We start from the raw sequence: 17,593 nt of genomic DNA, 5'->3' as shown, positions 1-17,593 counted from the left end.
TTGGGTGGAGTGTTCTATAAATGTCAATTAGGTCAAGTGGGTTGATAGTGTTGTTCAAGTCTTCTCATCCTTACTGATATTTTACCTACTTGTTCTATCAGTTGTGAGAGAGGAACATTGAACTCCCTAACTATAATTGTAGATTTTTTTTGTTTCTCCATGCCACTCTCACTTTTCCTTCATAAATTTTGAAGCTGCATTATCAGGTGGACAATTTTTTAGATTATGTCTTCTTCATTAATTGACCTTTCTATCATCATGAAATAACACTCGCTATCCTTGGTAATATTCTTTGCTTTGACATTGATTTCTCTTAAACTAATATATCCCACTCCAGCTTTCTTTTGATTAGTATTAGCATAGAATAGTTTTTTCTATCCTGTTAACCTGTTATTTTCCTATTGAAGATATATATTTGGCTTTTGCTTTTTTATCTAGTGTGACAGCTCTTCTAATTAGGGTGATTAGATCATTTACATTTACTGCAATTTTTGATATGATTACATTTAAATCTACTGTCTTGCCATTTGTTTTCTATTTGTCTCATCTATGCCTTATTCCTTTTTCCCTTTTCTTCCTGCTTTTGGATTGAGTACATTTTATTATTTTATTTTATTTCCTTTGCTAATTGGTTATAACTCAGATTTTGTTATTTTAGTGGCTGCTTTATGGTTTATAGTGTCCATCTTTAACTTATCACAGTCTATCCTCAAATGATATACAGTTTCTGAGTAATATAGGAGCCTTACAATAGTGTACTTCCATTTCTCCCCTCCGGGACTTTGTGCTATTTTTTTCATATCTTTTGCTTTTACTTATGTCATAAACAGCACACTATATTATGGTTTTTTGTTTAAATGATGAATTATCTTTTAAAGAGATTTAAATAATAAGAAAAAACTTATAGGGACTTCCCTGGTGATGCAATGGTTAAGAATTTGGCTGCCAATGCAGGGCACACAGGTTCCATCCCTGGTCCAGGAGGATCCCTGTGGAGCATAGATGCTGTGGAGGAACTATGCCCATGTGCCACAACTACTGAGTCTGTGCTCTAGAGCCCGTGGGCCGCAACTACTGAGGCCCACGCCCTAGAGCCTGTGCTCTGCAACAAGAGAAGGCACCACACTGAGAAGGCCTCGCACTGCCAACAAAGATCCAATACAGCCAAAAAATAATAAAGTTCTCTTTAAGAAAAAGAAAAGACAATGGGTTCAAGTCTCAAAAGAAAAAAAAAGATAAAAGAAAAGACATATATTTACCTATGTCATTACCAATTCCAGGGTTCTTTTTTAAAATTTTTTATTTAGTTAGTTTATTTTTTATTTTTATTTGCTGCAGTGGGTCTTCATTGCTGCACATGGACTTTCTCTAGTTGTGGCCAGTGGAGAATGCTCTTCATTGCAGTGGGCAGGTTTCTAACTGCAGTGGTTTCTCTTGTTGTGCAGCACAGGCTCCAGGTGCACAGGCTTCAGTAGTTGTGGTATGCAGGCTCATTAATTGTGCCCTGCAGGCTTTAGAGAGCAGGCTTAGTAGTTATGGCACATGGGCTTAGTTGCTCCACAGCATGTGGCATCTTCCTGGACCATGGATCAAACTCGTGTCCTCTGCATTGGCAGGTGGATTCTTAAGGACTGTGCCACCAGGGAAATCCCAATTCCAGTGCTTTTATTCTTTTGTACATCCATATTTCAATGTTATTATTTTTCCTTCTGCTTAAAAGTACTTCTTTGAGCATTTCTTAGAGTGGAAGTCTACCAGTGATTAATTCTTTCAGCTTTTGTATGTCTGAGATAGTCTTTATTTCGCTTTTGTTTTGAAAGATCTGGGTATAGCATTCCAGCTTGATAGAATTCAATTCACTGCTTTAAAGATGTTATCCCACTGAGTTCTCGTTTACATTGTTTCCAACAAGAAGTCTGCTGTCATTGTTATCTTTGTTCCTCTGTATGTAGTGTATAGTTTTTTCCTCTGTCTGCTTTTAAATTTGTTTGTTTCTTGCTGGTTTTCAGTAATTTGAGTATTATTTGTACCTTGGTGTAGTTTTGTCCATGTTTCTTATGCTTAAAGTCCATTGATCTTCTTGACTTTGTGGGTTTATACTGTTTACCAATATGGGAAATTTTTGCCTATTATTTCTTCAAATTTTTGTATTTCTCCTCTCCTTCATGGACTCTAAGTACACATATATTAGACCACTTGAAATCGTTGCACAACTCACTGATGCTCTATTCATTTTTGTTGGTGTTCTGTTTCATTACTCTCTGTGCATCATTTTGGATACTTCCTATTGCTATGCCTTAATGTTCACTAACCCTGTCTTCTGCACTGTCTAATCTGTCATTAACCTCATCCAGTGTCTTTTGCATTTAGACATTGTTTTCAATCTCTAGAAGCTCAATTTCGGTCTGCTTTACATCTTCCATGTCTCTTTAGTCTGGGTTTTTTAACATATGAAGTACAGTTATAGTAACTGTTTTTCATAGATAATAACTTTTTAAATGTTCTGTTTTGTGAAATGTAACATCTGTAGAGATTATGGGTTCGTTTTGATTGATTGCCTTTTCTCCTCAATAGGGGTCATATTTTCCTGCTTCTTTGCGTGCTTGGTAATTTTTCATATGATCCCAGATATTGTGAATTTTAGTTGATTGTGTGCTATATATTTTTATATCCCTATAAAATGCTTGGGCTTTGTTTCGGGTGAAATTAGGTTATTCAAAACAATTTTATTCTTTGAGGTCTAGCTTTTAAGATCTGTTGGGCAGGACTCCAAGTAGCCTTTAGTGTAGCGCTCATTATTTGCAGCTACTGAGGCAAGTGCTTTCTGAGTATCATGAGGTTTTCCAGTCTGACTTGTAGGAACAGGTACTATTCCCAACCTGGTGTGAGATCCAGTTATTCTTATTATTAATCCTTTCATATGGTTCTTCTCCTGGCATCAAGGAATTCCTCACATGGATGCACTGACCAATACTTTGTTGAGTACTCAAGAGATCCCTCTGCATATCTCGAGAGTTCTTTGTCCACTTCTTTTGTCTCCAGTACTTTGCTTTGTGAACTCTAGTCACCTTGGTTCTCCCAGACTCTCAGCTCCATTTCCTCGGTCAGGGAGTCCGTCAGTCTTTGCCTGGGCTTCTTTCCCCTGTACCATGACCTGGAAACTCTCCTAAAGAAGGAAGCTAAGCTGGACTTCCCCGATGGCACAGTGGTTAAGAATCCGCCTGCCAGTGCAGGGGACACAGGTTTGAGCCCTGATCAGGGAAGATCCTACTTGCCGCGGAGCAACTGAACCTGTGCTCCACAACTACTGAAGCCCGTGCACCTAGAACCCATGTTCCACAACAAGAAAAGCCACCATAATGAGAAGCCCCGCACTTCAACAACGAGTAGCCCGTCCTTGCCACAACTAGAGAATAGCCCGCACAGCGACAAAGACCTAAACGCAGCCCCAAATAAAAAGTAAATAAAAATAAATAAAAGTATAAGAAGTAAGCCAGGGCAGTCTTAGGGATCGCTTTATTTCCCATCTCTTGGAGATCATGGAACTTTATTGCCTGAGGTCCAGGTTCTTGAAAACTTGTTTCCTATATTTTGTGCCATATTTTCACACTTTCAGGCGGGAGGTTAAACTGGTGCTTGTTACTTCATCTTGGCCAGAAGCCAATAACATTCTTTAAGTCTGTTTTGTTTTGATACAGGGTCCAATCAAAGATTAGGCATTGCAGGTCATGTCTCTGATTCCATTAATCTAGATATTTCCCTGCTATTTCTTCTTTTTGGTCTTTTATGACATTGGCATTTTTGAAGAGCCTAAGCCACTTGTCTTATAAATTGCCCCACAGTCTGGATTTGTGTTTCCTCAATAGATCCAAAGGAAACATTGTGGGAAAGAATACTACATAGGCGATGTGTCCTTCCTACTTCAACACTTCAGGTGGCCCACTGCTAAGTTTGATCACTTGGTTCAGGTGGTATCTTCCATATCTCTCCATTGTAAAGTTATTTTTCCTCTTGGTAATTGATAAATAATATGTGGGGTGATACTTTGGGATCAGTGAAGATCCTACTTTCAAACAACTTCACCCAGCTGGGCATCAGTGATAATCCTTCTCTGAATCAATTATTACACTGGTAGTTGCAAAATGACACTTTCTTAATTCTGTCATTCCTTCTGCATTTATTAGCTGACATTCTTCTATAAAGAAGAGCTCCCCTTCTTTTCCTTTTGAGTGTTATTATGGACTCGTGCTCTTCTTTAAATTAATTGCATTATACCTTATTGTAATGATAATGTTATTCTTTAGAATGTTCCAGTTGTCCAGATTTGGCCAGTGTGATCTCTGTTATTGTTTCACCACACAATGATTTTTTGTTCCTAGAATACTTTCTGATATATTTACTACTCACAAATAGGAATTGAGAAAGGGACTCCAGAAGGTGGGGACTCATTCAGACTCTTCTTAGAAGTCTGCCTTCTTCCTGTGTACTCTCAACCCAAAGTGAGGCTTTCAGGATGGAAGGAGATACTTCTGAATTAAACTACGGATCAATGTCACCCAATTCTAATCCCTGTTCCCTTTTTTCTAGGCATACCATACCTACTGCCATCCTAATCCTTCTGTTGGGCACCTCTCTCCTCCTCTATATTTCTTTGCACTAGTCAAGAGCAGCAATTGGACAACCGGTCCCTCTCCAATTCTCCAGTCCAGATGCCCCAAGAACTCCTTTTGGCACTGGTCTGTGGTGGCCTTGGCCTGCCTCTCCTACCTACTCAAGTAACTGCTTTACCACAAATTTAATTATCTGTGTTTCCATGTATAGGATCTTACCCAGCCGCATGGCCTGCTGCCTCTGCCAATTTAAAAATACAGTTGAAGTTGTCTGTAAGACAGTCAAGCTGCGTTGCGATGGTGAATGCCTGACAAATGCCGCACCTTGTGGTGAGCCTCAATTGCCTGATGATAATTTTTCTATGTTTAATTTAATTTAATTTTTAAAATTTTATTTTTACTAAATGAGGATACATTTTAAAATTAATGATGTAATTACATTATTTTTCTTCAGTAATTCAGAGTTCCAGCTCCCTAAGATTCTAAGAACTACTCCCTTGCTAAAAATCGTATTCTTGGTTACATTATTAAGCTAATAATAGCTCAGTTACGGTGTTAGTTTAAGAATGTAAGTGATTTGTGTACATACAGGAACAAGAAAAAGGAATGGAAGGGGGAAGGGAATTAACATTAATGGCCACATATCCTAAACTGTGCTCTCTGCAAATGAGAACTCATTCATATATAGTGCATCACAGTTTGTAAACTGATTTTATATACATTAGGTCTCGAGTACCCTTTGTCTTATAAGCCAGGTGTAAATATATTTTTGTTTATTTGGTTTGTTTTTGCAATTTCATGAAAGAGTATAAGTGATGCTGTTTTATGTCCTATTTGGGGCCTGAGAGTTTCTGGTTCCATAAGCAGAAGCAGCTACCTAGCCCTCCTAATGGATGGGAGAGCTGTCCAGCTCTGAACTTATGCTTACACTGTCCAGCTCTCGACTAGCTCTGAATCTCAAGCTTTTCTATCCACAAAACACTCAGGTGCTTTCAGCTATTTTTCTATGTATTAGATTTATTGGCACTAACTTGATGACTTCCAAAATGTGCTTTCATGCCCAGATACCTTGAATACAGCTCTCTTTCAATGATCTAGAGCACATCATAAGTAACAACACTTTGCTACTTAGTAAAGACTATATTGCAGATTTTTCAAGACAGGTGTTTTGGGGGCGGCCACACTACACAGCTTGCAGGATGTTAGTTCCCCTACCAGGGATTGAACCCGGGCCACAGCAGTGAAAGTGCCAGGTCCTAACCATTAGACAGCCATGGAATTCCCCCAAACAACTTTTTTTTTTACCAATTATATTACTCCTTTCTCGCCCAAAGTGGGCAGAAAAGGCATTTTTAATCTCCTTTTACAGGTGAGGAACAACGAGAGCAGAGGTGTTAAGTGCTATGACCCGTGTTCCCAGATCTCCTGTCCCCAGTGTGGGGCTCTCTGCAAGCCCATGTTCCTCCTTTCTCATGACTCTCCACTGCTTCTTTGACCCTCACCATCACCACCAAATATATTTTTAATCCTTTTGGATGAGAAGCCCAGCTACACAATGGTACACATTACCTTCACACAGTCAGAAGCTTTGCATGGTTCCCAAGTAAAGCTGGCAATATTAGAAGTGAAATGAAATGAAAGCAAAGTAGGCATCTGACTGAAGTTGCTTTTTCCCTTCTGCATTTTAGGATCTCAAGTTTTACTGCATTGATTTGTTGACCATTCCACATTGGCATAGACTCTGGGAAATCTCTTAAGTTATACCTCAGGTCCCTGCCCACATTTTAGCAAAGAGCCAGGGTAGACATAGTGTGTTTTTCTATATAGAGCCTTCTGTTATGGGGGCTGGGACATACAGAAGCAGGGACTGAGCAAAGGCTTCAGTGGGTGGGTGGAAAAGGGCTTGTCATGATGAAGACCTGTTAGCAGCAGCTGTTGTCACAGTCATCTGTGAAAGCAGCAGGAACACAAGCACACTGAAGAGGTGGAGAGAGGAACCTCACACTCCTCTGCATCTGAGGCAGGACAGGATGGGGTATGTGAACGTGGAGAGTCACAGCAGATCTGCAGAGCACCCAGCTGAGTAGGGGAATATTTGTCTTCCAGTCTTGGCTTTTCTTGAGTCCTGGGCAGTTGGCCTCTGTCCACCAGTGGAGTAATCCTAAATACAGTTACTATATTTCATGCTTTGGAATTTTCCCAGTAGATAGCCACTTCTTCAAAAGATACTTTTTTCACCTTTTGTGGTTGCCAATCATAGTCTTAAGTTTGGGTTTCCTTTTCTCCTAAGTGGCCCTCAGATGTTGACTGATTCCTAATCTATTGGATGGGATACATGTCTGTGAACTGACAAAAAGCTGTCCCAACCGTCTTCAGTTATCAAAACCAGTCTCTTCTTTTTTGACAGATGAAGAAGCATCTCTAGGGAATGCAGAAGGATCGTTCATGAAGGTGTTACAAGCCCGGAAGAAGAACAACAGCACCGAGCTGACTATTGAGCCAGAGAGGGCATCCTCAGACCAAAGTGCTGTCAGCTTGTCAACCTTCATGAATGAGCAGCTGGACTCAAATGCTGAAAGTGATGTTATCGGTGCACTAAACTACATACTGCCTTATTTCTCAGAGGGAAATCTACGAGATGTGGAATCAACATTATTACCAGTCATTCAGCTTCTTTTTCCAAATGTACAAGATGCAGATACGCTGCTGGGCCATTTGAAAAACAATATAAGGAACCCTTCCATCAACCCTATACCCAACAATTCACCTGATAAAAATAAATTGAGGAAACTCTATTTTCTGGAAAATTTGTTAGATGCAGAAATTCAAGAACAAAGTGATGAGATTAAAAAGAAAGAAAAAACTGCCATGCTCATACATTCCAAACTTTTAGGTCCCAAATTGAAGCACCAAATCTTTCAAAAGAAATTGGAAACTGCCGAACCACAGGAAAACAGCCTAGCAAAGACTGAGAGTGTAGGGGAAAGGCTGCTGAGAGGGAACAGCATCCTCAAGGACCCAAGGGGCATAAAGAAAAGGCACTTCAAAGCAGTGGGAGATGAGAGCGTCAGGAGGAAACAGAATGCCCAGCCATTTGTGGAGAACACTGCCAGAGAAAGAAGTCTCACGAGCCCATCCCCAGTAGAGCTGGAACAGCTTCACATGGTGCAGAGGCCCCAGGAGTTAGTGGGAAACTCCTTCACCACAGAGCCTGCATTCATAAAGGAAGATAAGGCAGCAGCCTCTTCTTTCCTGAAACAGTATTCAAGGGGCAGGCTTTCTGGCTCCATCCCTCCAAACTCCCCATCTCAGGTTAAAAAGAAATCAAAAGACTTACCCTCCACTATTGCTGTTTTAGAAGATGCATATGCTAGAGTTATAAATCTGAAGACTTCTCAACTAATCTCACATTCCGGGAAAAAATACATCTTCCATAAAATTCAGTCTGGTCTGGTCCAGAGAAGACCCAAAGCCGAATTGCGTGGAAAGTTCACAGAGAAAGGTTCTCCCAGTAGAATGATGCTTGTGAGGCGTCCTTTCTCCGCAGTGAGAAGCCTCATAAATTCCCCTCCAAGAGAGGCTTTTTCATCTTCAGGAGAACTGACTTCTCAAGAAAATCCTTTTCCAGAATTATTTTCTCTTGCAGACCCTTCTACAGAGAAGCCTACTCCAGAAAGCAATACTGCACAAAATGTCTTTGAAGAAATTACAAACTCTATTCTGCCAGGAGGAACCGGCCCTGGAATCACTGCCCATAAGAGTGTCCCCACGGCACATTCTGCTGTTGCTGCAGACAACTTTATCCCAACTGTTCAACACACCAACGAAGCACAGTGGGAGGACCACAGCGTGGGCACTGAATTATCCTCTAAGCCCCCAGGCTCCACGTTCCCAGCACTCACATCCCCGGGTGATCAATTTGAAGCTCAGCTAAACCAGCAGCTATCATCCCTCATCCCCAACAATAATGTGAGAGGGCTCATTTCTCATGTTACCCGGACTTTGAAAATGGACTGCTCGGAGACCCACGTGCAGCTGGCCTGTGCCAAGCTCATCTCCAGCACAGGCCTCCTGATGAAGCTCCTCAGTGAGCAGCAACAAGTAAAGGCATCGAAGGCAGAATGGGATACGGACCCGTGGAAAACCGAGAACTATATCAGTGAGAGCGCAGGAGCCCAGGGTGAACAGAAGGAGCAGGAGCCCAGTGAGGTGAGGATGAGCCCTGAAACACGGGAGCTGCACGTGTACTCAGTGTAGGACGTGCCATTAAAGTGCCCAAGCAGGAATCCCAGGGGCTCCTAGTCTGTATCTTGTTTCAGCCATGAACCTGGCTAAGACAGTGATCTCCCCCTTGGCTCATGTAGAGAATGTGCCACTACTCCTAGGGTAGACGAGAAGAGGACATAACACACAGATAAATAAATGGTAGAAGAAAATGCTAATGAGAAGATGAATACCATTAAATTTGGCTTGTTCTTCTAGAAGCGTCTGGCCTGAAAGGATTGAGTTTTATAGTAATTTAAGGATAGTTCGCTTTCATCTTTTCAATCTTCTTGTTTTAAAAAAATGTTATTTATTATTTTAGCTCACAAAAGAAGTCCCAGGATACAACTATAACAAGAAACTCATCCTGGCAATATGTGTAACTGGAGCAGTGATGACTTTCATTATCATTTTCTGTCTCATTCAGGTAAGGACAATAATTAATTCAGATTCAGATTCCTGCATATCCTTTGCGCAGACTCACCAATTTTTTCATTTATTTATTTATATTTATTTATTTATTATTTATTTATTGCCTGTGTTAGGTATTCGTTGCTGCACACAGGCTTTCTCTAGTTGTGGCGAGTGTGGACTACTCTTCATTGTGGTACGCAGGCTGCTCGTTGCTGTCGTTTCTCTTGTTACATAGCACAGGCTCTAGGCATGTGGGCTTCAGCAGTTGTGGCACATGGGCTCAATCATTGTGGAGCATGGGCTTAGTTGCTCCATAGCACATGGTATCTTCCTGGGGTAGGCATCAAACCCGTGTCTCCTGCATTGGCAGGTGGATTCTTAACCATTGCGCCACCTAGGAAGTCCCCAATTTTTAATATTTTGTCCATGTTCTTTATATCCTCTCTGTTTCCCTCTATATCTCTATGTAGGTATGTAGAAGCAGTAAATCGTTTTCCTAAACCATTTCAGAAAGTTACAAAAAAAAAATTTCATATTCAGAACCCACAAACTGAAAATCAAAGCCGCCTTTCCACCTGATTCTCACTTGATCGTTCTCTTCAGTCGCTAGGACTGAGATACAGTTTGTTGTTTTACTTAAAAGTATATTCCCAGGATTTATTTTTTCTTGCAGGGGGTGGGGCATCTGCGTTGCATCTTCACTGCGGTGCGCAGGCTTCTCGTTGCACAGGCTTCTCTTGTTGCAGAGCACGGGCTCTAGGCGCACCGGCTCATTAGTTGTGGCACACGTGCATAGTTGCTCCGCAGCATGTGGGATCTTCCTGGAGCAGGGAACGAGGGATTGAACCCGTGTCCCCTGCAGTATCAGGCGGGTTCTTCTTCACTGGGCCACCAGGGAAGCTCCCCCAGGATCTTTAAAGGAACTCCTCTCCCGGGAGATCTTTCTGGAATTGGATCCTAATACCAAGCCATTAGACTATTTTGACAAGTTGAGTTGATAAGAAGGCCAGAGTTGACATGATAGTAAAATTCCTTCAACTCAAAAAGCTATGTTGATTTGATGTCCTCCCCAGTCACTCTCATTCTACCATTGCTTTCTTTCCTTGTTGGCTAAAGTGATGAGAGGTATATAATCTCCACCCTCAGGGAGCTATCGGTCCCCCTGGCAGGGCTGAAAGCACATGGTTAAAAGATAAAAGTGTGGTCTTGTCAACTCTTTAGATTTACTTAGCAGCTTTCTTCTCTGGTGTGTTAGGCTTGTGTAGCTGGGTTCCATTACAACATTGCAAGGAACATCCAGCAGCAGGCTCCCCAAAGTATGTCCTATTTACGGTAGCCTGTCCCTGGAGCCAGCCTGCTTACCTTCTGTTCACTTACATAATGAGTTATTACTTTTCCCAACAGGCACTTGCTAACCGCATCAAAAGAGTGATTTTCAACAGCTGCCAATCTTGATTCTGCCCTACCAATCCAACCTACTTTATTTGCCTTTTCTACTGTCGTGGCTGCCCTCCATTCCAGCCTAAGCAGCTCACTATATGCTAGTTACACCATACCCATTCCTACGTTTGTCTGTGCCTCTGCCCATCGAAAATCCTTTATTTTGCTTTGCCTGTGGAAGTCCTATGAACCTCTCAAAAGCCAACTCAAGTTCATCTTTCTTTGTACAGCCTTCCCTGAATACTCCAGCTCTCCTGACCCTAGTCCTGTGAGGTTTGTCACCATTTCTTAGGGGCCATAGCAAAGCAGTCCCCTCCCCTCAGAACTCACAAAAGTGGTAAACAGGTTTTTAAGAGGTGGTTCCCCAAGAGAGAAACACCAGGGTCAGCACAGCATGGACAGAGCAGAGATGTGTGAGGACCAATGGCTCCCTGGCCTATCAGACTTGAATAAAACCTGACATGACGTATGAACTGCTAAAGAGAAACGTGTCTGTCTGCAGGAGGGCTGGTCAGCAGTGAAAGCATAGAAAAGGTGAGGCGAGCCCAACACGGGTGGTGCCCATCCTCACATTGCCCGAGAGTAGAGATGGCACCTTAGGCAGCGTAACTGGAGGGTCCGGCCCAGTCGCCAGGCTGTGCCAGTTGAGGAGATGGACGGATCCAGCTACCCCAGGCCTTTCCAGTATACGCAGGATTCAGCTGATTCCTTTCATTCTAATCCTGTTCTCACCAAGTAGCCTTCCGATTGTGTGATTGTGCTTTCGTATGCCACGGAGGCCTTGTCTGTCTCTAGAGAAGGTAATTCTCTGATTGTGTAGACACACATGCCCTGTCTGTAGAACATGTACTTCTCATTATGAAGTGAGAATTCGGCATTCTGATTTTTGATCAGTCCTGTGATATTGATAAGGGGAGACTGCCACACTAGGAAGAGGTGGGTTCTCTCTTGGTGAGAAGAGCATGATTCCTGAGCCCAGGAGGCTGGGGACTAGCATGGGGTCAGCTTGCTAGTCATTGGCCATGGCCCAGACTACCCTCTACATCTCCAGGTGGCATATGGACTTTTGCTTTTTTAGAATTTGTATAAAGTCCCCTTTTTATTCTTTTTAGCTTCTGTGTAGTTTAACCTTGCATTTGTTTTGGGTTTTTTTTGGCTTGTGGAATCTCAGTTCCCCAACTAAGGATTGAACCTGCACTCTCAGCAGTGAAAGCAAGGAGTCCTAACCATGATTTCCTCTCCCCACATACACAATAAACTTTTTGAGGACAGGGGCCATGCAGTGTTTTTCCTATGGAAGTTCCATGGAAGAGATTTGAGGCGTTATGTCAGTTCCACAGTGAGGAACAATGCAACCAAATATTTATTTGAAGTAGCACAGAGAGTCCAGCAATAGACCCATGTGTTGTGAAGACTTCTGAAATGTCATGTTTCAATACTCAAATGAGTGGAAGAAAACGAACAAATGGTAATAGAGTAGCTGCCTACCTCGTTGGGGGGTGGGGGGGTGGGAAATAATAGCAGATCCCTATTTCTCACCTAAAATTAACCTATTTCCATAAATGTGAGAGAAGACCACATAACAGTATTAGAAGAGTGCCACAGGGTTCATGGCAGCACTATTTACAATAGCCCAGGACATGGAAGCAACATAAATGCCCTTCAACAAGATGAATGGATAAAGAAGATGTGGCACATATATGCAATAGAATACGACTCAGCCATAAAAAGGAATGAGATTGAGTTATTTGTAGTGAGGTGGATGGACCTAGACTCTGTCATACAGAGTGAAGTAAGCCAGAAAGAAAAATAAATACCGTATGCTAACTCATATATATGGAATCTTAAAAAATGGTACTGGTGAACCCAGTGGCAGGGCAGGAATAAAGATGCAGATGTAGGAAAAACAAAAGTATTAAAAGAGGGACTTCCCTGGTGCCGCAGTGGATAGGAATCCACCTGCCAATGCAGGGGACATGGGTTGGATCCCTGGGCCAGGAAGATTCCGCATGCCGCAGAGCAGGTAACCCCGTGTGCCACAACTACTGAGCCTGCGCTCTAGAGCCTGTGAGCCACAACTACTGAGCCCACACAATGCAACAACTGAAGCCTGAAAGGTCTAAGGCCCGCATTCCGCAACTACTGAGCCCATGTGCTGCAGCTACTGAAGCTGACATGCCTAGAGCCTGTGCTCCACAAAAAGAGAGAAGCCTCCACAATGAGAAGCCAGCGCAAAGTAGCAAAGAGTAGCCCCTGCTCGCTGCAACTAGAGAAAGTCTGCTCACATCAGTGAAGACCCAAAGTAGCAAAAAAAAAAAGTATTAGAAGAAAATAAACACAATATTTTTATAATATTATGGTGGGGAAAAGCCTTCAGAGCCTGATGGCAGGAGCAGAACCTTTGATAGATTGACCACCTTGTCTGTGACACCAACTTAGCACTGATTCATGTCAAGAGTAAGATGGAGAATTTTGCATATACTGTCTGATTTAATCCCCACAGTCCTGTGAGGATGGTGTTACTTTCCCTCTTTCATAGATGAAGGAGATCAATGTAAGGCCCCAGTGGCCAAACCAAGAGCAGAAGCCAGTTTCACCTGACTGCAAAGCCTGTGCTCCCTACTCTGCTCTTCTGTCTCCTTAGAGACAAAAGCACTGGAAGGATTTGAAACATTGAAATTCAGTGAAAGCCAATATTTATTTACTATAAAGAGATTTTTTGGGTTTTGTTGCTTTGTTCATGAGGGGATTTGGGGCCACACTGAACAGATTGTGGGATCTTAGTTCCCTGATCAGGGACTGAACCCGGGCCACAGCAGTGAAAACGCTGAGTTCTAGCCACTGGACCGCCAGGGAACTCCTACGAGTTTCAAAAATCAACAGGAAGAGGACACACAGTCCAGGGGAGACGGGGGCAAGGGCTGTGAAGAAGAGGAGGAGCTGTGTTGAGTCTGCCACCATAGCTGCCCGTCCTCTCCTCATGGCTCACGTGGCGCAGGTTTTGTCAGCCAGGCCGGTGACACCTCATGACATAAACATAATCTCTATTATATTCTTCAAGATCTTTTGTAATCTGTCTAGCATTCATTGTATTTGATTTTTAGTGTGGTTGAGAGAGGGGATCTCTCTTCCTCTACAGGAAGATCCAGTTGTTTTCAAATCTTTCACTGAATGGTTCATTCCTTCTTCCCTGGTCTAAACTACTGTCTTTATCTGGACTCTATTCTGTTGATGCAGTTATCTTTTCCTGGACCAGTACCAATATCGCACTGCTTAACTCCAGTTGCTTTGTAACATATTTTGTATCCGGTGGGGAAAGGTCCTGCTCTTTGGTCTTCTCTCTCATCCGTATCATAACTGGGCTTGCATATATACTCTACCAAATGTCAGCTGGCCAGGTTTTGTTTTAAAATTATCCTGGATATAAATGGATTGCATTGAATTTGTAGGTTAATTGGAGGAGAACTGACCTCTTTATAACATTCTAGGAAGATGGTGTCTCATGCCATGTATGTATTTCTTCTTAATGTCCTTCAGAAAGGTTTGAATGTTTCATCACATAGGCCTTACACATTAAAACAGAAAAGTTTTAATGTTGTCATCACATAGTGCTTAACATAGGTTAAGTTTCTTCCTCGGCACTTTATGCATTTTTATTCATATAGTAAATGGGATCGTCCTTCTACTTTTTAGTTACTTATCTGTGTTATATGGGAAAGCTGTTGAGGCTTATATGTTGATCTCTTGATTTTGTATGCAGCCATCTTACTGAACTCTCATATTACTCCCCATAAAACTTCACTTGATTCTTTTGGTCTTTTCAGATCCATCATTTCATATGCAAATCTGTTTGTCTCTTCCTTTCCAATACTTCAATTTTCTTATGCTACTGATTAGGGCCTCCTCCACAGTGATGAGTAAGAGCAGGAATGATAGGCATCCTACTCTTGTTCTTGACTTTAAAACAAAGCTTGGGTTTCTGGTACATACTTTTCTTTTCTTTTCCTGCTTCTAAGAGTTTTTCTTAGGAATTATCTGTTGAACATTATCTAAAACAGTCCATAAAATGTATTGGCATCTGCATGCAAGACCCGGAGTAAAGTACTGTGGGAGAGTCAAAGGATTACTAAACAGGATAGAATTCCTGTGCTTACAGAAGTTATCTCACTGGGTCGACAGGACTTAAAATAAAAAGGAGTGAATGAGGCTGTGGAAATAGTGGTAATGGACAATCATGGTCATGTTTTCTTTCACAACAGATTCATGCTCACAGGGCAGCAGCAGCAGCAGCAGCACAGGGAGAGGAAGAAACAGGGCAACTGCCCAAGGGCCACAAAAGGTGAGTGGGGCTGAACATCCTGCCTGTCCTCCACGCTAAGCCACATGCAAAGGTCCCCCGAGACCCTGGGGGCCAGACACTGAGAACGTCTGTGAGGCCAGCACGCAGGGGATGCTTTTCAAGCTCCCAGGTCTGTGGTGATTCTGCTCGTTGTGATTCTGGACTCAGGCGCCCATTTAGTCCTGAGAAGCCCAGAGGTAACACAGGTGAGAGAGGTGGGAAATGTAACACTGACTGTGTGTGTTTTCCTCCAAGGGGCTTTTTTCCCTTTCTTCTGCGAAAGAGAAGCTCAAGGGAAGGCGAGAGTCAGGTAACTTTGAGGAGGGTAACGTACTGTGGCCGGAGAAAGCAGGGGGATGCAGAGTTAATATTTCCCTTTCTGTGTTCTAGGAGGGCTTTCACTGGAGAAGGCGGCCACTTTGGCTTAGGGATACGTATAGACCGCTCAATGCCACACGCAAGAAAAACATGGCACAGAAGCTACACGACCAGGAGTCTTCTGATGAGGATGAGATTTTCCAGAAGGATGCGGGGTAGATGAGAGGGGACAAGTTAAAATTCTCGTCTAAAATGGGGAAATAATGAAAAGTGTAATTGTTCCTTTTGAGAGTAAAAGCCTTGGCATTATTCTTCTTATCTCAGGGAAGGCAGCAGAACCCCAGCAGAGGACGTTTAGGCTGCAGATTCGGCTGCTGGGGAGACGGGTGTGGAAAGTGAGGCCGCACACGAGACCGCGGCAGTGTGAGCCCCGTCCTGCCTCAGGCCACCTGCACATTTCATTTTCCAGGATTGGCTTCTCAGCATCACTTGTCAAATGCTTCTTTTTCTCATTTAAAAAAAAATACATTTATTTATTTATTGGCTGTGTTGGGTCTTCATTGCTGCACGCGGGCTTTCTCTAGTTGTATTGAGCAGGGGCTAGTCTTCATTTCAGTGCACGGGCTTCTCATCGCGGTGGCTTCTCTTGTTGTGGAGCATGAGCTCTAGGCAGGTCGGCTTCAGTAGTTGTGACACATGGGCTCAGTAGTTGTGGCTCATGGACTCTAGAGCACAGGCTCAGTAGTTGTCGCGCACAGGTTTAGCTGCTTCACGGCATGTAGGAAGCTCCATGACCAGGGCTCAAACATGTGTCCCCTGCATTGGCAGGTGGATTCTTAACCACTGCTCCACCAGGGAAGTCCCTTCACTGAATTTTAGATTCTTTTCCTGTATAGGTCATTACAGAGTATTGAGTACAGTTCCCTGTGCCTACACTAGGTCCTTATTAGTTACCTATTTTTTTGTTTCTTCATCTTTACAATGGAAATTCCCTTGTAGGGCTATTTGAGAATCAAATGAGATGCCCATGAGTGAGTTGCACACATAAGCTTTTCCAGTAGGCCCCAGAAACGGCTTCTGAACATCGAGCACATCAGGTAGAATTTTCACGTGTCAAATGGAAGGATTAGATATAACGTGCTGGGAAGGAGCAGCCCCTCCCCAGAGATGGCTGGGCCCGTGGCGTGACTGAGGCTCAGTCACCTGTCTCAGCCCATTGACCAAGGGCCCCGGGCACTGCTTTGAAATTCATCCCTGTTTTTGTGCTAAGGCAATGCCTCCCACAGGCTTCTCCTGACCAGTGATTGAGTGCAATGGAAATACTGCACTCAGGGGGGCCTGTTCCTAGGGGATAGGGGTTGGCTGACTTTGACCACAGGATTCCTGGAAGGCCTTGCTAGACCTTCTTTAGATTGCATGGCAGTATAGGATGCTTCCACCCAACCTTTTCTTCCTCTCTCCTTCACTTGGTGTCGGATTTGCATTGCAGCCTGACAGCCTCTCGGGTTTCCTCCCTATTTCTCTTACACAGGCATTTCTCCTAACAGTGTCTATGCATGTTTCATCCTGCTTCAGCTTCTGCTTTCTTGGAGGGCCTGGACTAACACATTCAGAGTGACAATGACAAGAAATGGGTATTATATCCCTCTTGCCAATTAGCAAACTGTATATGGCTTATCCTAATAATTCTATCAACATGTATAACCTATCATCTTTCCTTTGGAAAATTCCCAGGGCCTTTTCCAAAGATTAACTTCACCTTTTACTGTAGATTGTGGCTGCCTCAAAGTAAGAGAAATGAAATATATTAGTGGAAAACACATATCAGAAAATATTCCGGGATATAAGAACATTAAATAGGAGGTCAAATGATAGAATTATCATACAATTAAGGCATGAAGAAAAATACAATTACTATAAAAAGTAGGCTCCTAGGCTTATACTAACTTCTCACTCACCTGTAACAGCTTTCACTCCATCCATCACCTTATTCAGATCAACTTTTCCATTAGCGCTGAGGAAAAGCGCCAGTTCAGACGTGTAATCAATGTCAAGAGCTCAAACATACAAAGGATGTATACTGATGGGAAATTCCAGGGAAATTCCATTGATGTCATAATTTTACCCAGACTTATATTAAACCTCTGGATTTCAAGGATTTAGCTGATCTCTATATTTTAAAAAAGATGTCTTGTATATTAGAGTTTGC

At 42.7% G+C, this 17,593-nt stretch overlaps 1 protein-coding gene across 1 annotated transcript in view; it reads left to right on the top strand.

The window, feature by feature from the left end:
* LOC130839588 (leucine-rich repeat-containing protein 37B-like) overlaps positions 1–15,999 on the top strand; it is a 123,831-nt gene extending 107,832 nt beyond the window's left edge. The window contains exons 12-19 of the mRNA XM_057713828.1: positions 4,822–4,940; positions 7,018–7,156; positions 8,516–8,819; positions 9,196–9,300; positions 14,987–15,066; positions 15,322–15,376; positions 15,457–15,599; positions 15,709–15,999. Coding sequence (XP_057569811.1) covers positions 4,822–4,940; positions 7,018–7,156; positions 8,516–8,819; positions 9,196–9,300; positions 14,987–15,066; positions 15,322–15,376; positions 15,457–15,599; positions 15,709–15,742 — 979 coding nt within the window. The 3' untranslated portion in view covers positions 15,743–15,999. The remainder of the gene's footprint in view (positions 1–4,821; positions 4,941–7,017; positions 7,157–8,515; positions 8,820–9,195; positions 9,301–14,986; positions 15,067–15,321; positions 15,377–15,456; positions 15,600–15,708) is intronic.
* Positions 16,000–17,593: the final 1,594 nt, after the last annotated feature.

This window comes from Hippopotamus amphibius, chromosome 17, assembly GCF_030028045.1.
Source record: "Hippopotamus amphibius kiboko isolate mHipAmp2 chromosome 17, mHipAmp2.hap2, whole genome shotgun sequence".
NCBI lineage: Eukaryota > Metazoa > Chordata > Mammalia > Artiodactyla > Hippopotamidae > Hippopotamus > Hippopotamus amphibius.
Note: the sequence above shows the minus strand (reverse complement) of the source record. Positions and strands in the feature narration are given on the sequence as shown.